We start from the raw sequence: 27,178 nt of genomic DNA on the forward strand, positions 1-27,178 counted from the left end.
CTTCAGGTGTTTCCCTTTCTGCACTTTAGTTTGAAACAGGAAGCATGAGGCAATTAATATTCTGTTTTACTTCACATTTAGAAATCTGCCACTTCCTCTGCCTCAAACTCACAGTGTCACCATCCAGTCTCAAGTTCCTCAACCATCACCTGAGCGTTAACACATCCACGACCCAACAACTGCTGCTTGTGACAGGAGGGCGTCGACCAGCGGCCCTGATCCTTCCTCTTCCTGTTCTGAGCATCTTTGATTTGTCAGGGTTTGAGCTGCATTTTCAACTTTCCCGTCAATGCTGAGAAGCAGATTCAATTCAGTTCAGTTCACTTTTATTTATACAGCGCCCAGTCAGAGACCTGGAGTCTGACTGTGCTCGGCAGATTAGAATAATAAACAGAAGCAGAAAACTATGTCAACACTGCTGATTATTTACTTTACAGCTGGCATAAAATATGAATATGATAAAACGTGTCCTACACAGAGGGGAAAATAAATAATACTAAATCTTGGGCAGGATTTCTGCACAAACTGTTGGCCTGTTTCATAATTTCTCATTGTGAACATTTCATTAGAAAGAAATTCACGTCACAGTCATGGAGAAATGTTTTCCAGGGGTTTAAGGTATGGGACGTATAATGCTGCCATCAGACGTCAAGGTCCACGGCACAACAACAACAAAGAAAACATGTCCTCGCTCTTGAAAAGAAAATACTGTGCAGCCTGATGACAATAGTGAAAGACAGTTATTGATCATTTATCAGGGAATAAATGTCAGATATTCTGCCTCCAGCTTCTCTGCTGTGATGAGCTGCAGCTTTTCTCCGTTTCACATCATTTTAAACTGAATGTCTTTCTGGGTTTGGACTGTTGTTTGGACAGAACAAGACATGTGAAGACGTTACGTCTTCTTGGGCTCAGGGAAACTCTGAATGTTTTTCTCTGGTTTTCACTAACTGATAAACACCAGCAGTCAGAACAGTGAGGAACCTTTCAGACTGTCTGTGGATTTTCCGATCGGAGGGATGAATGAGGAGGAAACCAGCAGCTGTGGGACGACAGACCTTCCCTCTGAAAAAGCCTGAAGGGTCACTTCCTTATTCGCTTCAAGCTAAGGTTACAAAATGAGTAATCAGTCCCTTGCACCCTTTACTGTGCTCCTTCACCGTTTCCTGCTTCCTTCTACATTATCACATTAACACACACTCCTCCACACACACCGTTTCAGAGGCACTTTTCATCATGGGGAACTTTGCTGCCAATGAGGGACTCTCCACCTTTGTCATTGTGAGTATATATGATTTAATCACAACGTTGCTCAGTTTCTAAGGTTCAGATTAATTAGTGATCCTTCATTTTTTATGTATAACCTGATAAACCTGCATCCTGCTGCACAGCTTTGATTTCTGACTCGGTTAAAGGTGGGAATGTTTAGGAAGATGCAGTTAGAAGACAGACTGTGTGATTTTGCTGTGATTCTGCTGGTGTCCGTAAACATTATAAAACTGATTTATTAGAATTAAAGATGTGGTTTATTCTAATCTGTGCTGATCATTCATGAATTATGAGCGAGTGTTGAATTGCTGGAGCGTAGTTTGCCTTCAGCCTGACGTGTCTGGGTGTGTGTTACAGCTGGTATGGCTGGGGATCAATGCCTACCTGTTCGTCCGTTTCTACATGGCCTTCCTGGTGGAGCGCTGGTTTTACACCAGGGTGCTGCTCGGGGTGAGTCTGACCTGCAGCATCAGAGATGATCATCAGATTTACATTTACACTTTTCACTAACTGGAGTAAAACCCATCTAATTCAACTGCAACTCACTAATGTTTTAAGACAATATGAAACGAGTCATTTCCAAAAACAGGACCTGGTCTTTTTCAGTTCCTCACGATGCAGCAGCTGCTAACGTCCCCATCACTAACCGCATCAAACGGCTTTAACAACAGACGCTGGACTATACAGAGCTGGATCAATCAATAGATCAGTACACAGACAATTCATCTGCAGCTGTTTCCATGAACGAATCATCAGGTCTTTGGTTCCAGCGTCTGAAATGTGAATGTTTGATGATCATGATATCAAACAGAATATAATGTTTCCAGATCTCTGATCTCTGACTGCTTTCACTTTCAAATGATTTAGTTCCTGTTCGATTTGGTTTAATTTGAAATTTCTTTCACATGTTTTAATACCGTGGGATCCCTGGACTGATCACTGTGACATCACTTTAAAATCTTAATATGACATATATACAGCATACACTGGAAACCTGCCTGCTTCAGTTAAAACTGTATGATGTTAATATTCATTATAAAAACAGAAAGCTGCTCCTCTGGTCACTGTTTGGATCTGTTAGAATAAAGTTCTGTGGGTTTGAATGGTGCTGTACAGCAAATTCACCTCAGAGCCGACAGACTCGCCCACGCCCGCACTGATCTCACCTCGCCTGCACGGCCTCGTGTCTGCCATCACACCTCCACAGAGAGGAGGGAGGAGGTCTGACGTCAGGCTTCAGGTTTTCTCTGCGGTCACAGCTGGGTTCATGACACACTGAGTCAATACCACAGCCTGCACAGCTGGCTCCACGCCAGCAGAAGTGAAACACAGAGGCTCTGCTTTCTGCTGTATTTGTGCTTATTCTGTATTTAATGGGACCAAATATGAAGAGAAATAAGGAACAGTTGTTCTGCTGTTCTGTGCTTCGTCACAGTTTTTATCCCTCAAAGCACAAAGAAATCTGAAAACTCCAGATGTTAACATTAGAGAGGCGAGGCTGAGGTAATTCTGGCGTCAGGACTCAGGTTTGAGGTGAAAGATAATATGAGCGTCAGTTATTTGTTAAGGTAAGCCACAGTGGTGAGGGTTTGGGCAGGTGCACTCTCACCAGCATCTATCTACAGACACAGCCATGTTCCTGCACCGCAGAGAAACCATCACACCGTTTCACATCATACCTGACATCACATCTCCCCCACTCTCTCATCAGCATGCCCTGCCCTGGGCCAGAGCTCCTGCCGCCTGCCTCAACTTTAACTGCATGCTCGTCCTGCTGCCAGTCTGCAGAAACCTCCTGTCCTTCCTGCGCGGCTCCATCCAGGTATCCACGAAAACACCCAGGTTTTCTCCGCAGGCTTTGTTAGTTTCAGACGAGTGAATTTACCTGAAGAACACACTCTTCACTGTTTTTCTTGTTCTCATCGTTAATCAGCTCATTAATGTAACATTAACGTATTAGTCTTTCCTATTTGCTCTCAGTACTGCAGCCGCACGGCCGCTCGTCAGCTGGACCGAAACCTCACTTTCCACAAACTGGTGGCTTATATGATCGCCTTCCATACAGGTAAGCAGCAGGTTTATGAAGGTGTCAGACTGCAGGTGGTTCCCTCACTTCACAGACTTCAAACCAATGCAGTGTGTTGTTCATGTGGGGAACAGACCTCTGTTTCTGTGTGTACTGCACTGACTCGTCTTCATGTCCCTCTCCTTACTGTCCTGCTTGCAGCCGTGCACATCGTTGCACACTTGTTTAACTTTGAGTATTTCATGGACGCCCAGCTGAACCGAAACAGCAGCTTCCTGCCCTTCATCCTCTCTGAAATCGGAACCGGAGACAACGCATCCTTCCTGAACCCCATCAGGACCAACGAGACGGTCAGTCATGTCACTGCAGAATACGAGTTCATATTTGTTTGCTTCACTGTTTTTTTTTATTTTCAGTCACACAACATGTAGTTGGACGCTTCTTGTGTTACTAAAATCTGTGAAATCCCCACCACTTGGTTGCTAAATTTAATGTCTGTATTACTTCATCGGACAAACTTCCTCTTTGGAGATATTTGTCTTTGCAAATATTTTGTCGTTTCACAAACTTCCTCTTTCCAGTTACAGTATTTAGCTTCCAAATGCATCTCTGCAAAAGCCATAACACAAAAAACGAATGAGATCTTAGATCTTCTGTGTCATCACAACATAAAATATACAGCGTCTCATACAAAGTCTGATATTTAATGACTCAGTGAGCAGCAGACCAACATGTGCTCGAGCTGCTTCCTGCCACAGATGAAATCCTCGTTTTACCAAAGCAGATCACTTTATTCTTAAAATGAAAACTGCTCCTCTGTCATTTCACTAAGTGTTTTTACTGAGCTCAAAGCTCCTCATCTTTAGACCTCACCTTCGTCTCTTACTCTCCAGAATGAAAAACTGTTTTCATCACAAACACTTCCACTGCTTTCATCTGTCATTATTCAGTCTGTACATTCCCACTAACACCTCAGCTCCTTTCAGTCCTCACACTTCAGAACAAAAACTTCCACTGCTTCGCACTCGAACTGACACTTCAGCTCATGTTCTCACGATCACACCTTCCACTTCAAGTATCTTCAGCAGAGAAGAGTTTTAATGTGTGAGCTCTTCCTGTAATTCACATTGTGTGTCGATGCAGAATCCTACCATCGTCATGTTCACCACCATCGCCGGGCTGACGGGCGTGGCCATCACACTGGCCCTCATCCTCATCGTCACGTCGTCTATGGAGGTGATCCGCAGGTCGTACTTCGAGGTCTTCTGGTACACCCACCATCTCTTCGTCATCTTCTTCATCGGCCTGGTGTTCCACGGCTACGGGTAAGACAGCACAGATCAGGCTGGTCTAATGAGAGCAGTATCTAAGTAATTATGTTATATACAATTTAAAAAATAAACACATTCACATTTAAATACCACAAAGCTAAAGTTTAGTTACATGTGCATCTGTCCAGCATAACAACAACAACAACATTATTCCTCCCTGTGTCTCTGACTGCAGGCGTATCGTGCGAGGACAGACGCCTGCTAGCCTGCAGACAAACAAACCAGACCTCTGCGCTGACCAGTTTGAAGACTGGGGAAAAAATGGGTCGGACTGTGCTGTGCCAGAGTTCGCTGGAAACCCACCGATGGTGAGCTGTTTGCAGTCACTTCACATCAGCCTCCACAAGCTGCCAACATCCTTCACAATGGTTATTAGCATCACTGTGTGTTTTCCTTTCTCTAGACATGGAAGTGGGTGGTGGGCCCCATGATTCTCTACGTGTGTGAGAGGCTCGTCCGCATCTATCGATCCCACCAGAAAGTGGTCATCACCAAGGTGAGTATGAGTTTGATTAGAGGGGATACACAGAGCCGAGGACTGTGACTGAAAGGCAGCAGGTCGGGTACCGTCACACCCTGTGGCTCTAAGTTTATTTGACTGTTAGCAGGAGATCCCTGAAACTATTTGGCAGATTTCCACTGACAGTGGTGAAGGTTCAGCCATGGACTAACTATGGAATTCATCAAAATGGGGAATAATCACTATAAAAATCGCTCATTGTTATTTAATACTAATAAATAATCCTATTTATAACTCTATAACCCCCGTACCTGGTCTACAGGTGGTGATGCACCCGTCCAAGACTCTGGAGCTGCAGATGAAGAGGAAAGGCTTCAGTATGGAGGTGGGTCAGTACGTCTTCATCCAGTGTCCATCCATCTCCAGGCTGGAGTGGCATCCCTTCACCCTGACCTCCGCCCCAGAGGAGGACTACTTCAGCGCCCACATCCGTATCGTCGGGGACTGGACTCAGGCTCTGTACGAGGCCTGCGGAGGAGACAAGACTGAGACTCAGGAGGCCTGGAATCTGCCCAAGTACGAGCGCTGGGGATGTGGGTGATAAAAGAGGAAAATTGTGGCTGTGATTGCATTTAACTGCACCCTCCGTCTCGATCCAGCTCTGCTTTGAAAAGCTGGCAGCGGGGGTCACATTTACAGCCCTGAGCGGTTTATTGTGCGTGTGTGTAATTCTTCTTCCTTTCAGGAGACAGTGCAGAGGCAAGGAAACTGTAGAAATCACACAACAACAGAAACAATCTTCCCTGCGTACATGTAGTTTCCCCTGCTGATCCAGCTGCAGCGCTTTTCTCTTCAGGACAGACGATAACAGAGCGAGGCCTGAATTCACAGCTGCTGCCTCGGATCAAACTACCCTCAGAGCACTTTGCTGTGCACTTGGTTACACTTCGACTGCACTTGTTGAACAAAGCCTCAGACAGTGATCACGTCTTCAAATTCTACAAAGACGTTGTTTTTCTAGGCGCTTCAGGCGAAACGCGAGATGAATCTGAAGCAGCAGGTTGCTCCAGATTTGCTTTTCAGTGAGGTTTTGATCTTTGATTCATTTTATCAAACACGTTTCTGTTTGATGAGATGAAACTGGACGAATGATTCACTGCGTCGCACACGCTCTGTCTGTCCATCTGAGAGAGGGACAGTACGTTTACTCTGCACAGCTGGAAATGTTCTACTCTCTGATCCACCACATTTATCTGACGGCTGTCACAGTCTAAACCTTCCCCCTCTCTCTGTCTCTCTGTCCACCTCGTCTCAGGGTCGCCATCGACGGCCCGTTTGGTACGGCCAGTGAGGACGTGTTTCGGTACGAGGTGGTCATGCTGGTGGGCGCAGGAATCGGAGTGACTCCTTTCGCCTCCATCCTCAAGTCTGTGTGGTACAAACGGATCCAGAACAACCAGGAGGTCTTCACCAAGAAGGTGAGACAGACCAGAACAGGCGTCCTTCCACTGGCCTGCTGGATATGAAGAGAATAAACTCTCCCTTTGTCCCTCAGATCTACTTCTACTGGCTGTGTCCGGAGACGCAGGCCTTCGAGTGGTTCGCAGACCTGCTGCAGTCTCTGGAGGGTCAGATGACGGAGAAGGGGATGACCGACTTCCTGAGCTACAACATCTACCTCACCCGCTGGAAGGAGACCGAGGTATGACGGAGACATCAAACTCGTGTCCCTGTGTGTGTGTCTATGTCCAGTTTGAGGACTGTAATGTCTTTGAGCTGAGGTGGAACCAGATGAGACATCCAGGACACAGGATGTTTGTCTATACATGGACAAACATTTTTCACGTGTGTCCTTCAGATTCTGTCTCTTCTTTCGTCAGGCGGCTCATTTCCGTGTTCACCACGAGGCCGAGAACGACCCAATCACAGGGCTCAAACAGAAGACTCTGTACGGGAAACCCAACTGGGACAATGAGTTCACCAATATTGCGTCAAAGCACCCAGGGTGAGGCCTTTAGACACACAACTCACACAATACTCACACTTTATCTTATCTACACCTGTAAACTCAAATAACAGCCGATTACAAAGTGATTTTAATGTCAGAGGGAGTTCGAACAAAGTCACGCTTCCTGTTCCTGTGAGTGAAGACTTTCAGGTTTAATGTTAAATTGTCCAAAAGACTTTGTTAGAAACAGGAAAGGACAGCTGAGCAGCATCAGGACACAGACTCCGTCACAGAGCTCTGTGCTGTGATCCGCCTGCTGCTTCTACATCGCCCTGATGTCTCACGTCTTTCTCTGTCCTCAGGACTAAAGTGGGCGTCTTCCTGTGTGGTCCACCTCAGCTGGGGAAGTCTCTGGAGAAGCAGTGTCTGTCCCACTCAGAAACCGACGTCAAGTTCATCTTCAACAAAGAAAACTTCTAAAATGAATAAGAGAATAAATCTACAGGAGCTGGAAGACCACCACCACCACCACCACCACGTGACGGAGGTCAAAGGTCGATTATGTTTTTACACCGGGTCCTTCACACGTCTCACACCACAAACACAACCTTTTCTGAATGTACTGAGTTTAGTCCACAGACATCAGACTGTGCTGGACTCCACTGCTCCTCTGCTCGCTGCTTCTCACCGCAAACCTGTTGCAAAGACGCTGTTCTTGCTCAAACAACGAGGAAATAGCTCTGCGGTATTTTCCTCATTGCTTTGTTCTCCTTTTGTGTTACATCAATAAGTGAAATGCTGCTGCTTTCAAAAGTGCTCGCAGCTCTCTGAGCGCGGCCACGGTTTCTGAAAAGCAGGTCTGACACCAGACGGTGAAAGTTTCACACCTGGTGAGGAAACAGGTGGAAAAGAAACGAAAGGCCGAGCCGTGATCGAGCTCAGTGTCTGTCTCTGCGCTAAAAACAACAATAAAAACAAAAAACAAACAAAGAGAAGAAACCTGCATCAAACCGAGAGAACGTGGAGGAACATCTAACCAGCTCCTCGCTGCTCGAGCAGAGACTGAAACCATCAGTCCTGCTTTGATGCTTTGGTTGGAAAAATGAGCAGCAGCCATTTTGTTCTATCATGTGATCATTTCCTGACATGTCTAAATAAAAAAGTGACTACACGTCTCTTTTATGTAAATTTAAAATGGCAGCACAGCTGGGAGGAAAGCAGGCGAGTGATCTGACCTGATTCATCGTATATGTGATTACATGAAACCTTCATCATCCCGATGAATCTCCTCAGCAGGTTTTATACTAATGACAGTTAGCAGCGAGCTAAATCTGTTCACAAACAATTAGCTGATGGACAGAAGATCAATCAGTTATTGATCATCAAAGAGTCTGAAACACACATCAGCCGGAGGCTCTGCTCTCAGTCACTGTTATTATCCACAAACAAGTTTGCTCAGTTGTCATGGAGATGTTTGGGTTGTCATGTGACCTGTGTATGGAATGTCAGTCACATGATAACTGAACCATCTCCATGACAACTCAGCAAATTCCATCCACTGAGGGACAGAAAGCACCAGAACATTTTCAGTAAATGGAATTTTTTATTTTCCTGATCAGTAATTAATGTTCCTGCTGTTTGTCAAGTTTGTCCTGCAGCTCTGCTCAGACGCGTCCGCTGCGTCTCTGGTTTCTTAAAAATAAACCTGAACAGATCGTTCTCAGCATCTGTTTACTGTTTCCTTTCATGGATGATAAACTTTCAGAGACGTCCTGTAGCAGCTCCACCTACAACATGTTGTAATTATAGATGTGCAAACAAAAAAAGGAACTTTAATTAATGACTATTTTTACATTTCCTGACCTTTGCGAAACATAATTTCACACACAACAGAGAACTTGATAGGAAATTCATGTCACTAACGGTTCTTTACGTTTCTTCTAAAAAGTCAAAGAGCTGCCGATTTGATTTATTCCCGATCAAACTTTTTATTCCTCAGCTGAACTAACCTGACGTCTGACAGGAGCACGTCAGGCTGGTTTTGATGCTGCTCTGTGTTTTTGAATAAACCATTTTAAACTGATCAGAGATCAGAATTAGAAACCGAAGTCAGCACCTGACGCTCGGCGCTAAATACAGCTTCAGCACAGAAACAGGAAGTTTGCTTTTCAGAGCATTAAAGGTGAAATAACAGATCAAACACAGACTGATCGTCTGCCTTTATTCATTTAAGAGAAATGACTTGTTGAGAGTAAACTGATCTGAGTACAGCAGCTCTTCCTCTCACTCACACGATTCCTATAATAAACAGAAACAAAACCACAGAAGAAGAATGAGAGTGAATGTGCTGCAGCCGTCAGGCCTCAGCGGCACAGGAGACGCTGTTAAAGGTGAAAACATGAAGGAAACCCAGCTGTTGTCTCCTCTGCAGCTGCTCCTCAGGTCTGTGACACGTGGTCGCCCCCTGCTGTTCATACAGATACTCTGCAGTCATCTTCTGCTGATACCGGTGGCCATTATGTATATTTATTTATACGGTGTGTGTGTGTGTGCTATGCGATAGCCACAGCAAACACACTGACCACACAGTACATGGTGCGGTTCTCCCATCTCACAGTGCAGCTTCCTGCAGACACAAACACAACAAACACGTTTAAGGAGGGAAAAAAAACTGTTGTACCAAAACGTACGAATCTGAAACTGATGCGTGGACGTCGTCCTCACCGTCCATGGCTGTGTCCCAGTAGCAGGAGTTAGCTGTGTGGAGTCCTGCTCCTGTTTTCTGCATCACAGCACACGTCACTGTGCAGACACACACACACACACACGTTTACTGATTTAATATCTTTATCAGACATGAAGCCATAAAGGATCAAAACTGAACTCTTATGAGTTGAAGAGTGTGAGATCACTTCCTGCAGACACACACACGCAGACACACACACACACACACAAACTCGTACCGATGTATTTGTATGGTTTCCCCTGTTTGACCAGCTGTGTGAGGCAGCGCTCCACGATGCTGGCCGTCCATTTATTCACCTGAGTCTGACTGTAGTCGTCACCACCTACAACGTTCTCTATACACTGAGACAGACACACAGACACAGACACAGACACACACACACACACACACATCAGTGTTCACAGTCATGTGTTAATCACTGGATGCTGCTTCACCCTCAGGAGACCAGAGTAAACAGCAAACTCTGTTGTGCACTTCAGAAGAACAGCTTCAGGTTGTGGTCTGATCATGTGACCATGTGTTCACAGCTGACAGAGGCTGATGAGCTTTAACGTGTGAGGTGTTTTAAAACTTTACCTCTTTCACGGTGTTCTCAGCCTCCTCTGAGCTGAACGAGCCCTGAAAGTCAGACAGAAGAAGATCAGACTGTGCCACTGGAAACATCCGGGTCACTAAGCGCACCTACACACAGCTCAGTCTGTCTAACATGGCCACTGTAAACAGCTGCTCCGTCCATCAGCTGATTCTGAACCTGATGTGATCGATTACTGGATGATTTTACAGCGAACAGCGTTTTTCAGGCAGATGAATAAAGAGTCAGATAAATGAGATCAGAGGATTCAGGGACAAACCTCGCTGCTGCTGCTGCCGCTGTGAAATTCCTCCATCGCCGCCTCAGAGTGGCTCAGCTGTTTGTTCTCCTTGTTGTTGTTTTCACGTAAAATTAGAGGAAAAAGCGAAGCTGCTCGGAGGTAAACACGGAGCCGTGGCGGACTTCCGGCGGGCTGTCGACGGTCAACGACGGCGGACAAGAGCGACGGGACGCGGGGAGCGGCTGCTGCCGCCTGCTGGCTGCCGGCGGAACTGCAGCCGCGATCAACGCGCAGCAAAAACCGAGTAAAACGGCTTCGAACAGCCAAACACACACACACGGTACAACTCAGAGGAACATGCAACTCACTGTGAGACACACATGCTGTTTAAACTCACCTACGCAGCTGGACACGAGCCGCCGCTCACCGAGGAGCCCACGCGCACAGGTAAGCAGACGCAGGTGCCGGTAATGAGGGAAATGATGTCACCTGTGCTCACGGGACCCTCATCAGTGTGCGACGTTTCGACGCTTCCGTCAGTTAAAGTTTATCATCATCATCATCTCACACTTTTTTTTTTATAATTCTGTGTATTGTTTTGTTTTGTGTGTTTTCTTATTTCTCAGTTAAACTTCAGCACTGAACATAAAACTGTGACGTGAAAACTTTTCACCATATAAAAATAATGAGTCACATTCAGGTTTATATCAAAATGTTTCACTGGTCACAAAAAATCCAAAATGCTAAAGAAAGACGAGCATCAGTTAGATGAGATTTTCATGTCAGAATATAAAAGAGAAGCATCTCTGTCAAACATCACAGCAAAAAAGTGCAAATGTGCTCAAGGACCAGGTCACAATAAATAAGAATATTTACATCCTCACAGTTTCACACACACACACACACACACACACACACACACACGGTACTGTAGGTCACTTGTGAACAGACGGTGGCTGATTTTAAGGCTGGTGGGAATAAAAGCTGCTGCTGTCAGATCAGGATTCTGTTTGGACTGAACCTTAAAGGAATAAAATCTGTTATGATTCACAGCAGTTACAGTGGATACAATAAAACAGGACGACGAGGTTTTTACTGATGTGAAGCTGCAGCGTCTCTGCTGTGTCTTCACCTTCAGGCCGACAGGATGACAGTATTTACACGAGAACCGTCCCTGCAGCTGGGTCACACTGCTCACCGTGAAGCCATCGTCCCAGAGGGGAGGCGCTAACGAACCTTTCACACTTTGGTCTGAGTTTTGCAGAGAACCGAGGCCCCTGAGAGTTTAATCCTGGGGTCACAGCACTGTACAGGCCCCGGAGCGAGGCCCTCTGGTCCCAGAGGACAGAGATTTCAGCTGTGCTCCGCCCCTGTTTGTCTCTGGGTTGCTGCTCACGGCACTGAGGGGAGGCTCTCCCTGGATGGCTGCATCCCCGCCGCCAGAGCCCTCCGCTGGGGTTTGGTCCCTGTCGCTGGCCTGCTTCGACCTGGAGAGGGACAGCCTTCTGAAGAGTGAGGGCTGAGAGGAGGACAGAGGAGAGACAGGTATTGGAAGACTTTCATTTAAACAGCTTTCTGTTGGATTCATGTTGTGATGTTACAGAGGACAGTGCAGTGTGGACACCTTCCCTCTTCTTATTCACCTGTGTAAGTCGTCCCACAGAGACGCAGAGTAGGACCCTTGTTTGTCTCCTACACTGTGACCTTACGTACGAACAGTGAGGCTGTCTGAATCGTGTGCACGCTGGACTATGAATGAACGGTGCTGTTCTACCTTTCTGCTGGAGCCTGATTGGCTCTTTGAGTTGCTGTCTGCCGTCCCATTGGCTGATTTGGTGCTGTCACCTGTCCCTCCCTCAGCAGTGGTGTCAGGCTGCTCTGTGATTTCAGCTGCTGTGGAGATCAGACACTTTTCAGAACCACAAAACGAATCAGACTTAATGAGGTGATGAAGCTTCAACCCAACCACAGCCTGTGATCTCCTCTAAAACCACGGAGGGCGGAGCTCCTGGAACCAGACCCCGCCTCCCTACAGACCCGGTTGTAAATGTCAGTCACCTTTCTGCTCTCCGTCGGGCTCAGGTCCTGCTTCCAGCGCTTCAGGCTTCTGGAAAGATCAGATGTTACACGTCAGATCAAACAGGAATCAGGAACGAACGCCACACGTTTACAGCAGCTCTGTAACCTACAGGACTCTGGGTCTCTGCTGCGGATTTCTCTGTCCTGTCCTCCAAACTCTGAGAGGACGTATCATTCTCCTCCTCCTCCTCCACCTCTTCATCATCAGCGTGGTCGTCTTCCTCTTTCTCCTCCTCCTCCTCTCCTTTGCTCCACGTTTGAGCAAATCCTTTAGTCAAATCCTAACAAACGAGAGGGAATTAAAGACCTGAAGGACACGTCATCATCTGAGGACAGGACCAACAGCTCGCTGCAGACAGTGTCTAAAAGACAGGATCAAGCTCCTCCTGCCTGCAGCAGGGAATGATGGGAAGGGATGACAAACACAGAGACAGTGACGGGACAGGAAGAAGAAAACAAGCCCCACCTGCTCCTGAAAGCGGCCAATCAAACACTCAGCGAACCGAATGAGACGAGCGTCAAACAGCGCACACACGTGAGAGGATGAAGAAAAATGCAAACACCTTCCCTCTAAACTCATTTTCAGCCTCTGAAACTTTGAATGAAAACAAAAAAATAACACAAACCAAAGGAAACAGATGTTTATTACAAACGAGAAATGAGTGAAAAGAAATATGTCAGTGGTTCATTCAGTCAGAGATTAAGGCACCGAGTCTGAATGTTAGAGGACTGAGGACTGGGTGGGTGCGGTGCTGCTCTTCGCTGAAGCAGAGGAAGAAGGAAAAGGCTGCCAAAAAAAAAAAACAAGTAAACAAAGAAACACAAGACAAATCTGATGATTTCAGAGCCAGAGGGCGGATGAACAGAGGCAGGTCTGAGAGAAAAAGCTTGACAAGCAACTAAAAACTGCTCTGACTGAAAGACTCGGTGCAGAGAGGCACAGCGTGCGATCGCAGCTCAGACGAGCGGGATCAGAAACTCAGGACACTCAGCTTGATTCGCCTCTGAGGCCCTGACCTCCGACAGATTCATGTGTAAATCACCGGCTCCTCAGGAACATCCTCTGAACTCTACATTTTCCACTGGTGCTCAGACAAAAAGTCAAAAAGTCATTTGGACATTATGTGATCAATCGATTACTGAAGGAAATAAAAAGAGGAGGAGCACAGAGGTGTTACTTCAGGTTGAGGTACTGAGGTAAAACATCGCCCCAAAACTCCTCTGACTCTGCTGCTGCCTGACCTTTGACCCCTGACCTCAGTTTACTGCTGGATTTAGCACTTTGTCTTTTAACTTTTTTAACTTCTTCTTCCTCCTCCTCTTCTTCATTCGTAAACTCTTCCTCCTCAGCCTCTTCCTCTCCCTCATCCCCTTCCTCGCTTTTTTCCTCCTCCTCTTCCTCACTCTCTTTTTCCTCCTCCTCCTCCTCTTCCTCTTCTTCACTCTCCTTTTCCTCCTCTTCTTCCTCCTCTACTTCTTCCTCCTCCTCCTCCATTTCTTCTTCACTCTCTTTTTCTTCTTCCTCCTCTTCCTCAGCACCCTCTTCCTCCTCTGATTCCTGTTCTTCTTCTCCTTCCTCTTCTTCCTCCTTTTCCTCCTCCTCCTCCTCGTTTTTTCCTTCCTCATCCTCTCTTTCACTTTCTTCCTCATTACTCTCCTCCTCTTCCTCCTCACCACTACTCTCCTTGTTCTCCCCTTCCTCCTCTTCCTCCTCTCCCTCACTCTCTTCCCTCTCCTCTGGAGACTTTAAAGACTCACGTTCACCCTCCTCTTCCTCACTCTCACTTTCCGAATCCCTCTCTTCTTCCTCACCTTCCTCCTCTTCATTTTCACTCTCTCCTCCCTTGCTTTCTGTCTCATGACTTAACCCCTCCTCGTATTCCTCCTCTTCCTCCTCCTCTACATCACCTGCTTTGCTGTCTTTCTCTTCAGTCTCGTCTTCACTTTCACTTCCTGCTGTCCTGCTTGCTTCCTCTTCCTCCTCCTCTTCCTCAGCAGTGCTCTCATCTTCCTCCTCGTCTGACTGATCTGGTTGAAGGGTGTCGCCATCTCCTTCTTCTTCTGTGACTTTCTCGACACTCTGGCTCTCCTCCTCTTCCTCCTCCTCGCTTATGTCTGCACTTGTTCTCTGTCCCTTCTCATCTTCATCGTCCTCCTCTTGTCCGACTGTTGCAGAATTTGTCTTACTGTCGTCCTCCCCTTCGTCCTGACTCATTGTCACTTCAGGACTCTCAGACGCAGGGATGATGTTGATGCTAACGGCTGATTTGTTGCTAAAATCAGCAGCGTAGGACTCAGATTCATGGCTTCTTGATTTCCTCATGCCGTCTCTCAGGAAATCCCGCTGGCTCTCAGACGGGGATGATGAAGGTGATGAAGGTGAGCTAAATTGGCCTCTGGACACCACTTCATGCATTAATAGTGATCCAGCTGCGAGTGAGACGGTCTCAGTGAGCAGGCTGAGACCTGACGCCTCTCTCCCAGGTCCTCCATGTTTGGACTTTGACTGAGCTTCTTTTCTGTTTTTGTCGTTCTTAGATTTTTTGGACAAATCTGCGTCTTTAGATTTGGAGTTTCGTTTCCTCTCAGAAACCGGTCGAGAGCTACCTGTGCTTTCCTCATCCAAGGTGTCGCTCAGGTGAAAGCCAGGTGAGTCTGTGCGACTGCGTCTACCTGGCGAGCTGCCTTTCACAGGTGTTGCCTGCACTTGCTTAACTGTCGCCGCTGTAGATTCAGAGCCGACACGTGCAGTGGTCCTGTGTGTGTCAGGTACCTGCTTCCTGCCGACCTCTATCAGCCGGCTTTTACCCTGAACTGGCCTGGAGCGCTGCTTAGACGCTGCCTTCCTGATGTCCCCCACGCTCGGAGGTTTGTTTTTACTGGGCCTCCTCTCCAGCTCCCCCATGGTCATAATCAGATTCTCTTTGTTCTGGTTTGCTGTCTTCTGTCTCTGTGGACTCTGAGAGGACAGAGAGCGAGCGCTGTGGCTCCTCAGGAGCTCGGTGGGTAAAGCCTGGCGAGGAGAGACAGTCTCCCTCTTATGAGACGAGAAAGTTGAAGTTGAAGAGAAACTGCTCTGCTGGGAGACGTTTCTCTCCTTTGTTTGGTTCTCTTTCTGTCCTTTAACAGTCTTACCATGCTTACTCTTCCTCTATGCCCAGCAGGAGAAAGCAAGAAGAGGACGAGAAAGAGGCATGCATTAGAGAGGGACAGAGACATGCAGACAACTCAAGAGACAGAAAATCAGACATTTATGAGGAAATAATGAGAAAACAAAGAATGAGAGGAGCCTAAGATCAGAAGCATCGATGAGGCGAGGACGCGTCGCTGATATGATGCTTATTATTAGAAGTAAATGTTTTACTTTGTATGAATGGTGCTTCACGTGTCACGTGATGACATGATGAATTATTGCTTTGTGTTTTCTCTCTGTCAGTGTTGGAATCAGTCGCTTCTACCACAGAAAAAGAGTCTGTTACCTTCTGAACAGGAGACAGAGTCAGTGTTTTATCACTGGGGTCCATCTTCATCACGTGTGTCTGAAATTACACACAATAATCAATTTCATTTTCACTGAGACACGTGGACACTGCTGGGATCTGCTGCTCTCTCACCATGTTGAGGAAGTCGGAGGTTTCTCCCAGGCCTTTCACGCTGTCGGTGTCGCTCAGGCTCTCACCAACGCTGTCTGTGTCGCCCCCTGCCTGCGCTGACACACAGGAAACAGGACGCCATGTTAGTCCAGTCAGGCCCAACATGATTCTGCTGGTTTGATGCAGCACATCAGAACACACACAGCAGAACTTTCTGATCCCGCTCAAATGTGTGTGATCTTCATAGTTAAACCTGGGAGAAACATGAGGAGGAGGATGAAGAGGTGGAGGTGAGGTAGGTACCCTGGTGGATTGACCCTGCGCTCCCGTGTTGGTGAGTGCCATTGAGCACCTTTCTGTGGGTCAGCTCAGGTGGAGGCAGTCTGGGCGGGATGGTCTGACTAGAGACTGGCAGCGGCGGGTGGAGGTAACCGGGCGTCATGGCGGGCAGAGTGCGGAACATGGCCCCGAACTGATCCGGAGATCGCTCCTGTGGAGAAACACCAGCAGAGCGTCTGATCGATCAGGGGTCACATGATCTGTAGATGCTGACCACAAAATGCTGCTCTGCATCAACACCTGGAAGCTGATCCCTCTGCTCGGCTCATCACTCGGCTGTTACACATTTACTGAAATCAGTTCCTGGGATGCTTTGGAAAATGCAAACCAGTTTTAGCAGCTGCACTCGGGTGTTTTTGTTGAGGAATTTTGAAATAATCATTTAAATCTCTGAACGACACATTTCAAATATTTCAATTTAATGTAACTGGTCAGAGAAACATGCAGACTCTGCCTCCCTGCTCTCACCCTCTCCCTCCTGCGGACCCGGGCAGAGAGGCTCCTCTGCAGGGAGGAGGAGTCGGTCGTGTCCCCCAGCAGCTCCACGTACGGCTTCTCCAGGAAATCTTCCGTCACGTCGTCCTCCTCCAGAGTCACAGCGCCACAGCTCTGATCCCTCGGCCGAGCCAGCACCACCATGTGGCAGCCGCCGCACACCGCCTGGTCACACATATGAAAAACGTACATGTAAAAGTTAATTTAAATCAAAAACACTCATGAACGTAAAAAAACACCTTCAGTTAAAATCAGAAAGCTGTCCATGTGAAACACTGACCGCCTGAACATTATACTTGAGGAAGCGTGGACACAAAGTTGGTTTGAACTGGTTGGTGAAGTTTTCCTCTCCCAGGCCCAGTTTACCGTGTCTGCCGTCTCCAAATGTGTAGAGCAAACCTGCATCTAAAAATAATCCAAAATAAAAGCAGCAGTCAGTCGGTGTGACGGCAGCAAAGAGGAGGAGACCTTCTGTCCTGTGGGACTGACACGCAGTATTTACCTGTGATGACAGCAGTGTGGTTCTCTCCACAGGCCACCTGACAGACCCGTCCCTTCTTGAAGTGTTCGACCGGACGCGGCAGCCGAGACTCAAAAATAAACGTCCCGTGGCCGAGCTGCCCGAACTGACCGAGGCCGAACGAGTACACGTCGTCCTCTGGAAGAGGAAGTGTGAATCAAATCAAAACCACAGTGTAATCAACACACACACACACACACACGGACAGAGCTCCAATCTCACCTCCGCACCTGCACCACGTCCAAACATGAGTTACCTGTAAGTGCCACAGTGTGCCCCCCCCCACAGGCCACCTGTGTCACCGGGGCCTTGATGCTCTTCACCAGCTGAGGGACTCGGTGTCGGTGCAGCTGGTCGGTGCTCAGACCCAGTTTGCCGCTGTCACGCTCACCGAACATGTAGAGAGCTCCGTCCACTGAGACGCAGAGGAAAACGCTTTTAACTCAACTCTGTGATCTTGTTTCTTGTTCTTTAGGTGGTAAAAGAACTTTTGTAACAGCTGCAGCGTGTTTCTCTGGACCTTAGCTCACCTGTCACTAAGGCAGAGTGGTAGTAACCACAGGACACCCAGCTGATGGGTCGTCCCACACTGACTTCCTGTGGCGAGGAGGCGTGACTCTCTTTCCCCAAACCGATCTGACCCTCTGTATTGTCGCCCCACATGAAGAGTTTCCCACTCTCTGTGACGGGTCAGTCGGTACATGAAAAGATCAGCAATAAACAAATATATGTACGTGTCCTGTCCAAGTCCAAACCTCTGATAAACACAGGCTGCTAAAGCGTCTCACCTGTGAGAGCAGCCGAGGTGTTGGAACCAGCAGCGAGCATTTTGATTGGTGCCTGTGAATTGAAGAAATGGAGCCGCTGAAAAGCCGTCCTCTCCTCACAGTCGCCGAGCCCCAGCTGACCCTCGCTGTTCCCACCTGAGGCGTACACGTTTCCCTGAGCTGAAGGAGGGAAAAGTGTCAGAGGTGTGGAACGGTCTGAAACGTAAGTGTGAGAAAAGACGAGTCGGACTCTGACCGGTGCAGATGACTGTGTGGTTTCTTCCACAGGCCACGAGCTGAACCTTCTCACACTTCAGAGCTGAAAACAGAGAAACGGTGTTTAATGAACAATATATAGAATTATTTGGGATTATTATGATGTAATTCAGTCACAGTCTGTGTCTGTAATGAAATGAGTTTTTTTATTTAAGATCTAAAGGTCTTCACCTGCTAAAACTTGGGGATCAGTCACTGACTAAAGACAGTTTCCTGTCCTGACTCAGGGAGGCGTGTCCTCCTCTGAGGGACTCCCTCTTCACTCCTCTCTGAAGGCAGCTGTCAGTGGCAGCACTTCCACACAACACAAACCGTTTCTTAGACCAGAGCAGGGAGCAGAGAGCTATTCAAAGACCCACCTTTGACACATGTAGGCTTGTTCACAGTCAGCTTGGATCCCAGGCCCAGCTGGCCCCAGTTGTTGCTGCCAAACATGAAGAGTTTCCCATTTTCTGTGGAGACAGAACTGAGAGGTTCAGTCTGATGCTTCAGCTGGAGGGGAAGAGCCAACTATTAACAAGCATTGGGTTTTACATGCATGCAACACAAACCTCAAACACTGTAATAGTTTCAGTACAGCTGGAAACACTGAGACCGGCTCTCACCTGTTATTAAGGCGGTATGTTCGTCCCCACAGGCTATTTTGAGCGGGACGTCATTTTTAATCCAGAATTTACTGGGGACGTTGTCAGCAAATTTACTCTTTCCAAAAGTGAAAACTGCTCCGGATGCTGTAGGAACAGAAAAGAATTTAACTGTACCAGAGCTGCAGCTAATAATTATTTCAACTTCTGATCAATATGACCATTATTTCCTCCATTTATCAATCAATCACCTGTCCATAAGATATCAGAAATTAGTGGAAACTGTCAATCACAAATCCCCAGAGACCAAACATCCTCAAATATCTTCTCATCTGACCAAAACACCAAGACCCAAAAACATAAAAACATTTTTAATACTGAAAAATTACTTCAATTTAATGATTTTTATGAGTTGCTAATATTTTGTTAGTCGAAGGATTCAACTGTAGTAACACATTATTAGAGGAACAACCATCATGGCGGTAACATGATGCTTTACCTGCCACTTGTTAAAGGTTCACTACAGAGCACGTTTCAAAGTCAACGTTTGAACAGTGAAGGAAAAAACACGAAGAGCAAAAACAGTTTAAAGCTAAAACAACATTAAACAACGTGAGCACACAAAGAGGCGAGCCCGGAGCGGACACCGTGAACTGAAACGGTTTACTGTCGGTTAGCAGCCCGAAGCACAAGCTAACAGCAGCTACCTGCCCCGCTGACTGGCTGCACGGTGAGGGCGAACTGACATTTGGACTTTTAACGGTTGTTTTGGAGCCTGGGGGGTGAGGGGGAGCTGGGGGGGGGGGGGGAGTACCGACACGGTTATTATTACCGACCTGGAATCTCGTCCTCAGCCTCCCCCGCCATCTCTGCGGGACTTTAATCCGCTTTGCTCGGTGTGTTAGTGCCCCTCTTGTTTTCGACTCGGGCAACCCGGAAGTAAACAAAACGTCTCCTAGGTTACGACGCGAGGTTCGTTACTCTTAAAGGGACAGGACGTGCTTTTTGTTTTTACATACTACTATTTATGCAGCAGTGGAAAGTAAGTACATCTACTCAAGTACTGAACTTAGGTCAAAGATACTTGTACTTGAGGTACTTGTACTCTACTAGCATATTTCCATGTTATGTCCCTTCATACTAATACTCCACTACAGAAAGAGACTGAGACGAGAAATCAAATTACTGCTGAAATAAACAAGTTAACTGTGTAGAAAGTAACCTTTTCTGATGTTTTCTTAATTAATTCATATTATTAACTGAGAATGTAAAAGTAACCGTTAGCTGCAACACTCATTTACAGCACCACTGTTGTATTAGACTGCAGTACTTTTATTTAGGTGCATCTAATAAACCGAGTGTGTTTAGATGAGGGAAAAGACAAAGAAAAGACAGCAGGACACTTCAGAGTTTCAGTTTGTTTTGTGTGTCTCTACTCTGCAGAGAATGTGCAGTAGATTCCCCAGTGATCACTGGTGTAGCGGCCACACTTCAGCTTTTCCTGTCCTACCAAGGCCATGCTGGCTGGGTTGAGCCGCGGGGCCCCGTCCTTATGAGCCCGGCGCAGGTACACACGATCAAAACGGAAGTGATAGTTGAATGGAATAGCCTTATTGGTGTTGAGCCTGGTGTCCCATGTGTACCGGCAATGCACCGGGTATCCTAGCTGCTCCCAAACATCACAGACGCTGCTGGGAAGGCCCACTTTGGCCACCTGGGATGGAAAGGCAGGTATAAACAAAGAGGTGAGCTTTGAATTTGAATTGTTTTCTTTGAATTGTTTTCTGGCTGTTTTAGAGGAGTATGTGGACAGAGACAAGAAAATAATGGCAGAGAAAACACTGATCCAAACACCTGCTGGAGATTTGAAAGGAAGAGACAAACCTCAGCAGCTCTCAGGTTGGTGTCTCCACCAAACAGGACAGAGACGTCGCCAGGAGCCTCGCTCATCCTCCTCATCACCAGCTGCAGCTGTCTCATCCGCTCCTCTGCACTGTCCTTACAGCTCTCAAAGTGGGACGTCATCAGGCAAAGCTTCTGGCCTCTGAACAGCACCTGAGTTTGAAGGACATACATTTCATCCAATCAGGTGAAGTCATTTCTTTGGACGGCCCCTCTGCAGGCTCGTGTCTCTTGACCGTCACCAACCTGAGCGACAAGCAGGTTCCTCATCATCTGAGTGGTTGGATAGGAGACAATCTCACTGTCCAGCAGCGTTATTCGAGACTTCTTCAGCATCATCCCAGTGAAGTAATTCTCCTTCCCACCTGGTCAGCATGAGCAGACACAGCAAAGGTTAAAATCAACAGTAAATGATAGAATGAGAATATTACAAGTGAGTACACTGACTGTGAAAAGTTTCTCTGTATCCATGGCAGCAATGCTCTCCTATGTACACACACATAGCTACCTTTACAAAGATTCAAAGATGAATGGAGGGTATCCAAAGTAATATAAAAAAGGTTGGAGTCAGCCCTGTTCAGTTACCTACATCATTTTCCGGCATGTACCTTCAATGTACGTGTAGTCGACGGCCAGGCGTTTGTACACGAAGCGGACGTAGGGTTGAATGAGCTCCTGAAGAAGCACCACGTCAGGAGAGTGTCTGTGGAGATAAAGACAGAGCTGTTCAAACTGTAACTATGGGACCAACAGAAGAATCACCTCCTGCTTTATATCTGGCTCTTCAGCTGCTACATGCTGTGGACAGCGACCTGTGAAGCACAGACATGCCACCGCAGTGCTAACAGGGGCGGAGCATGGGCTTACTGGATTAAATAAGAGCACAGAGCTCTGGCTCTCTCCGGCTGATTCTCTCCATCAAGTCCGTCCACGTTCCAGGTGATCAGAGACAGCGTGTTATCATCTTCCTCTGACAGTTTCTCTTTGGTTTCAGCTGTGTCATCAGTGCAGGAAGCACCAGCCTCATCAGCACTGGAGAATTTTAACAGAAAATCATATAAACTGATTATGGTCACGTACACAACAGCATCAGTGACTTATGCTGCAAATAATCTTAAAGTGTGCCCTGGTTCAGGCAGGTGAGTTACCTGTTTCTGGGTGTACTTTCCTCACCCTCCTTTTCGCTTGTCGTGGAGCTGGTGCTCTTTCTTTCTGCTGACTCTTCTCCTGCACAGAGTTTCTCCATCTCAGTCTGAAAAAGTGTGTTTGTGAAAGACAAGCGGTGGAAAGTTACTGTTCAGCGAAGAGTTTTCCCAGGATCAGACCTGGGTGGTGACAGCACAGTCATGTGACACGTGACTCATACAGGGTGTGAACCATCAGTTCAAAATCACATTTCTTTCATTTTCCCTCAGTCTACAATAACCACACCGGCTTTTACCACTCGATCCATTTCCATTTGTTGATTTAAAAACAATGTCATTAAAAAGTAAACTTTAACAATAGTAAACTACTTTTCCTGTAGGTCATAATCCAAACAGCTGTCAGTTCCGTGCAGAGGTTAAACAGCTGATAACACGAGCTCCAAAGAAAACAGGCTGTGCTGTCGTAAATCAAAATCTGTCTCTTACTGTATTTGATAATATATTGTATTTGAGCAGCCTGATCACCTCGGATAGTTTTGACATATCTCTGATTAACAGTCCAAAGAGCAAACATTCTGCATGAGCTGACTCATCAGTGAGTCCACAGGCAGAAACTTCACTGGGAACTATTTTGATGTTGGACTTAGTTTAATAACTATCGAAACTAAGACGAGCCAATCTGATGTAATTTTCTCCTCTGATGCTCGTATTCTTCAGCCTCCAAAAATGGAGTTATTTTTAATAACGGTTCTGTTGTGGTAATATAAGCGAGCTGCACACGGGACGAAGATGGAAAACAGAATAACAGAGTGACTGAGACAGAAAGACGGCCTGAATTTAATGATGGCAGCAGGTGAATAAAGTCCTTCCACTTCTGATAATTTGTCTCTGCTTTGAATTCAGCTGGTCTGAGTTTTGCTTCATCATGCCATTACCTCCTCCTTCCTGAACATGCCTGTGTGCGTTTGTGTTGTGTTTAATGGATTGAATGGAGGTTCAAGGCTGTGAGAGTGGTCTAATGGGTTTATATTTACCTGCCTGCCTCAAGATGCTTCTCATTTTGTTCCATTAGACAAACAAAAAAACAGCCCTTCACAGAAATGACTTTACTATGACGAAGTCCTGAAGCTTCAGCTCTGCTGCAGAAATCCTGTGACAGAAAATATTATATCATATGTACATCTACCACATGTAAATTCCAATCCTTAGTGCCCTCTAATTTGTTATATGTTTATAATCTGACTGTACTTTCTTTTTTTGAGCATCTCACAGAGCCAAAACAAAATCTTGTTGCACTGTACAACCTGTATTCTGCAACGACAATAAAGATTCTTCTTCTTCATCATCTCTACCTTTAGCCTTTCTCATGTATTTAATACCAAAGTACTGAGCTATCGTCAAGATGACCAAAAAGCAGCTCCAGATCAGATTCAGATTTCTACAGATTAAAATACAATCATTATTATTCTTATTTCTCTAATGTTTCTGCAACCTGACATATTTTAAAAACATATTTAATGAACATAGATGAACGGTGAATGCAGAGCCTTAAAGAAAACCTTGTGTCTGAGTCTGACAGAGCGGCACCCGGTGGAAGACTTAGTGACCATACACCCCCCTAAAATGGGTTCCAGGTGGACCTGCACCATGAAAGACAACTTCTGAGGGGACATAAAGCTTGAAAAGAGGCTCCAGGTGGACGTAGAGCCTGAAAGACGAGCTCCATGTTCTTCACCTTTCCTCAGTGGTCCGTTAAACGAGATAAACCCTGAGCAGATTCAGCATTGGTCACACTGAGCATCCAGACAAAGGGAAGATGTTGCGGCAGGTGTGTCTGTGTGTAATTGTAAACCCTGACCTGCAGGCTCGAATCCCACCTTCCCTCCGGTGATGACATGTCGGCTCAGTGTTAATCTGCCAAATCAGCCATCTGACATTTAACACACTGAGGTGGTGAATGTCACTTTCATCCTGGGAAAGCCTGGTATCTTCTGTTGTGGCGTTTTCTGATTTTTGTTTGTTTTCGTTTTGAAGTTTTCAGTCCACCTGAAGGGTCACGCTGTTCCTGCTCTGGTTGGTTATTGTTCGTTTGTTTGTCCAGTCTGTCTGCAGGGCCGAGAAAACCTGAAAACAGACAGAGCAAATAAACAATTACAAAACATATACACTTATTTCATTCTTATTGATAACAATCAATTAGTGTTTTCTTCCTAAAAAGTTCAGCTTGTGGAGTTCCAGCGTTTTCATTGGACAGAAACTGTGTGTGTGTGTGTGGGAGGAGGAGGATGACATTTCATTGATTGTCCATTTTCATGCAGGAGTGTGTGTTTACGAGCATGAATGAATGCTGGTGATGACGTGTGTGTGTGTGTGTGTGTCCTTGGCCAACAGAATATAAAAGTTGGGTGAATGGTCAGAGAGACAAAAGAGGAGAGAGACGACAGAATCTCCATCCAACGGCCGGACGACAAGAAAACACCAGCAATAAGTAAAAGAAGAGAGACAGAGATAGAGACAGAGAGAGAGGTGAGAACATCCATTATTATTTATGTGTTTACTTTAAAAATCTCTGCGTTTTTTCCTAAAATAAAAAATCATTTAACTTATAAAAAAAGATTTTTTAAATACTAGATAATTAAGAGCACAACCAAATAATAATTTTAAATACTTAAAAACTTGTTACCAAATTATTCAACAGAACTGAATCTATAAAACATATTTTTATGACAATTAGGAAATAACAGGATGACATTAATCTAAGTATCTTTAAATAAAACTTGATCATTTAAAGGCAGGAAATCACTTAATACATATATAATACAGCAAATTAAAAACATACTAATGTTGATGTGTGTCATTCACTGTGTGATCACTGAAAACTCTGTCTGTCCAAATGTGTTTGAATGTTTTTTAATGTAATGATGAAAAATCTGTTTCTTTAGTTCAATAAGCCTTTAAAAAAAACATCTGAAAAATGTGTTGTCACAGAGACAGGGACAGGGACAGAGACAGGGACAGAGACAGGGACAATATTTAACTGCTAACACAAGTGACACATGATAATCATCATTCTATGAAAAGCACTTTGTGTACTGGTGCAACAACATAGCGTCCTGTAAATGCAGGAATAACGTGAGCAGCAAAAAAGAGACGGACTCTGAGTCGGCGTCACCCAGGTTGCTTCTGGGGTGCGGGCGGAAGTTCCCCCCTTAGCTGAACCTGGGCGCAACCGTTCCCCTGCCAAAGGTTCCACCTGGCTGCTGCTCCATCTTTTTAAAGATTGATATTAGACATAAAAAAAGTATAACTGTTAATTAAATTAAATAACATAAAAAAACAATTGCACAAGTTTGTGGTGTACCACATATTTGTATGAAAAGTGTTGTATAAATAAAGTACGAGGTGCAGCTGTACTGTACCTGTACTATGAATATGCAGTAAAACGGTATCAAACAACAACGACTAAAAAAAAGACAAGTGGGTTTTTGTGATTGTTTCTTCAAGCCTGATGTGTAACATGTCTCCTTGTCTCCGACAGGAGAATGTGTCCTGTGTGGCTATTGGTGGCTGTGGTGGTTGTGGGCGTGGCCAGAGGAGCTGCGAGTCAATGCTGGGAGCATCCGAGCTGTCGGGAGCTGAAGTCTGAAAGCAACATGATGGTAACACACACACTGTGCACACACACACTAAACACTGACAGTAGAATCCAAATAGAATCAGACAGGAAAACACGTGAGGTGACGCTGTGGGATAAAAGACGTTAGAATTCAGACTCGGAACTTGTGTGTTTTGGGAATCATGTCCTGATCAGCGTCTTCACGTCAGATGAAGTCAGAGTTTCCAGGAAAACTTTCCTGAACCGGGCCAAACTTTCCTTCGTATCACTCACCTTCGCTCCGTCTCCTTTCCTTCTTCACCTCCTTATGTCCTCCTGCAGGAGTGCATCCAGCTGTGCCACTCGGACCTCACTGCCGAGACTCCCGTCATCCCAGGCGACGCCCACCTCCAACCTCTTCCTCTCTCAGACCCCTCGTCCTTCATCCTTGCTTCCTCCTCCTCGCCTCAGGTCAAGCGTTCCTACTCCATGGAGCACTTCCGCTGGGGGAAGCCTGTCGGCCGTAAGCGCCGCCCAGTTAAAGTCTACACCTCCAACGGTGTGGAGGAGGAGTCTGCCGAGGTGTTCCCTGGAGAGATGAGGCGGCGGGACCTGGGTGAGTTACTGACAGCAGCAGAAGAGGAGCAGAAGGAGCAGGAGGTGATGGAGGAGGCGGAGGAGGAGCAGCAGCAGCTCCTGGGCGGCGTCCAGGCCAAGAAGGACGGTTCCTACAAGATGAAGCATTTTCGCTGGAGCGGTCCACCGGCCAGCAAACGCTACGGAGGCTTCATGAAGAGCTGGGACGAGCGCAGCCAGAGGCCACTGCTCACGCTGTTCAAAAATGTCATCAACAAAGATGGACAGCAGCAGAAGTGAGAGGGAGGGGAGGGGAGAGAGAGAGAGAGAGAGAGAGAGAGAGGGAGGAGAGGAGAGAGGGAGGGGAGGAGAGGAGGGAAGGAAAGGAGGGAAGGAGAGGAGGGGAGGAGAGAGAGAGAGAGAGAGAGGGGAGGAGAGGAGAGAGGGAGGGGAGGAGAGGAGGGAAGGAGAGGAGGAGAGAGATAACTTTTCACACAGCAGGGAAGATCCTCAGCAGACCAACACAAAGCTCTGAAACTGCTGTTTGTCACTTTCCTGAATGACTGAAGAGACGCAGAGAGAGTGAGAACGACGTTTTGATATTTATTGATTTATGTAAATAACTGTAAATTTTATGGAAACATAAAAAGATATTTGCAAGCAAGTGAAGAGGTGTTGTTTCTGTGCATCAGTCCGTCTTTGGTTTCTGCACAGG

The 27,178-nt window shown here is 46.4% G+C and overlaps 5 protein-coding genes across 7 annotated transcripts; 2 read left to right on the forward strand and 3 right to left on the reverse strand.

Moving 5' to 3' along the window:
* Window positions 1-1,126: 1,126 nt before the first annotated feature.
* Window positions 1,127-8,757, forward strand: LOC121177670 (cytochrome b-245 heavy chain). The gene is made up of 13 exons (XM_041031973.1): window positions 1,127-1,281; window positions 1,627-1,719; window positions 2,981-3,091; window positions 3,250-3,334; window positions 3,497-3,645; window positions 4,439-4,620; window positions 4,802-4,934; window positions 5,030-5,122; window positions 5,409-5,662; window positions 6,402-6,564; window positions 6,642-6,788; window positions 6,967-7,091; window positions 7,397-8,757. The coding sequence occupies exons 1-13, from the start codon at window positions 1,237-1,239 to the stop codon at window positions 7,512-7,514; spliced, it is 1,698 nt and encodes a 565-aa protein (XP_040887907.1). The 5' UTR covers window positions 1,127-1,236; the 3' UTR covers window positions 7,515-8,757.
* Window positions 8,758-9,238: 481 nt separating this feature from the next.
* LOC121177716 (dynein light chain Tctex-type 3-like) lies at window positions 9,239-10,851 on the reverse strand. The gene is made up of 5 exons (XM_041032030.1): window positions 10,632-10,851; window positions 10,357-10,398; window positions 9,998-10,121; window positions 9,759-9,836; window positions 9,239-9,660 (listed from the first exon to the last, which is right to left on the reverse strand). Exons 1-5 carry the CDS (start codon window positions 10,665-10,667, stop codon window positions 9,587-9,589), a joined length of 354 nt encoding a protein of 117 aa, XP_040887964.1. The 5' UTR covers window positions 10,668-10,851; the 3' UTR covers window positions 9,239-9,586.
* A 386-nt stretch (window positions 10,852-11,237) lies between these two features.
* Window positions 11,238-20,182, reverse strand: rpgrb (retinitis pigmentosa GTPase regulator b). Of its 3 annotated transcripts, none has more exons than XM_041031960.1 (17): window positions 20,082-20,182; window positions 19,267-19,392; window positions 19,021-19,113; window positions 18,642-18,704; window positions 18,407-18,565; window positions 18,149-18,298; window positions 17,875-18,033; window positions 17,601-17,756; window positions 17,379-17,503; window positions 17,072-17,263; window positions 16,568-16,754; window positions 16,286-16,380; window positions 16,151-16,210; window positions 12,782-12,952; window positions 12,651-12,699; window positions 12,367-12,482; window positions 11,238-12,111 (listed from the first exon to the last, which is right to left on the reverse strand). In XM_041031960.1, the coding sequence occupies exons 1-17, from the start codon at window positions 20,110-20,112 to the stop codon at window positions 11,890-11,892; spliced, it is 2,154 nt and encodes a 717-aa protein (XP_040887894.1). In that variant the 5' UTR covers window positions 20,113-20,182; the 3' UTR covers window positions 11,238-11,889. The 3 variants fall into 3 exon arrangements, with proteins under 3 accessions (XP_040887894.1, XP_040887893.1, XP_040887895.1); XM_041031959.1 differs by having other exon boundaries at window positions 12,367-12,485; XM_041031961.1 differs by lacking the exon at window positions 12,782-12,952 and having other exon boundaries at window positions 12,367-12,485.
* Window positions 20,183-20,556: 374 nt separating this feature from the next.
* Window positions 20,557-26,336, reverse strand: LOC121177696 (tyrosyl-DNA phosphodiesterase 2-like). The gene is made up of 8 exons (XM_041032011.1): window positions 26,182-26,336; window positions 24,151-24,416; window positions 22,296-22,399; window positions 22,015-22,179; window positions 21,756-21,850; window positions 21,394-21,512; window positions 21,130-21,300; window positions 20,557-20,959 (listed from the first exon to the last, which is right to left on the reverse strand). The coding sequence occupies exons 2-8, from the start codon at window positions 24,187-24,189 to the stop codon at window positions 20,678-20,680; spliced, it is 975 nt and encodes a 324-aa protein (XP_040887945.1). The 5' UTR covers window positions 24,190-24,416; window positions 26,182-26,336; the 3' UTR covers window positions 20,557-20,677.
* Window positions 25,835-26,763, forward strand: LOC121177703 (pro-opiomelanocortin-like). The gene is made up of 2 exons (XM_041032017.1): window positions 25,835-25,951; window positions 26,230-26,763. The coding sequence occupies exons 1-2, from the start codon at window positions 25,835-25,837 to the stop codon at window positions 26,761-26,763; spliced, it is 651 nt and encodes a 216-aa protein (XP_040887951.1).
* Window positions 26,764-27,178: the final 415 nt, after the last annotated feature.

This window comes from Toxotes jaculatrix, chromosome 24 (assembly GCF_017976425.1).
Source record: "Toxotes jaculatrix isolate fToxJac2 chromosome 24, fToxJac2.pri, whole genome shotgun sequence".
Lineage (NCBI taxonomy): Eukaryota > Metazoa > Chordata > Actinopteri > Toxotidae > Toxotes > Toxotes jaculatrix.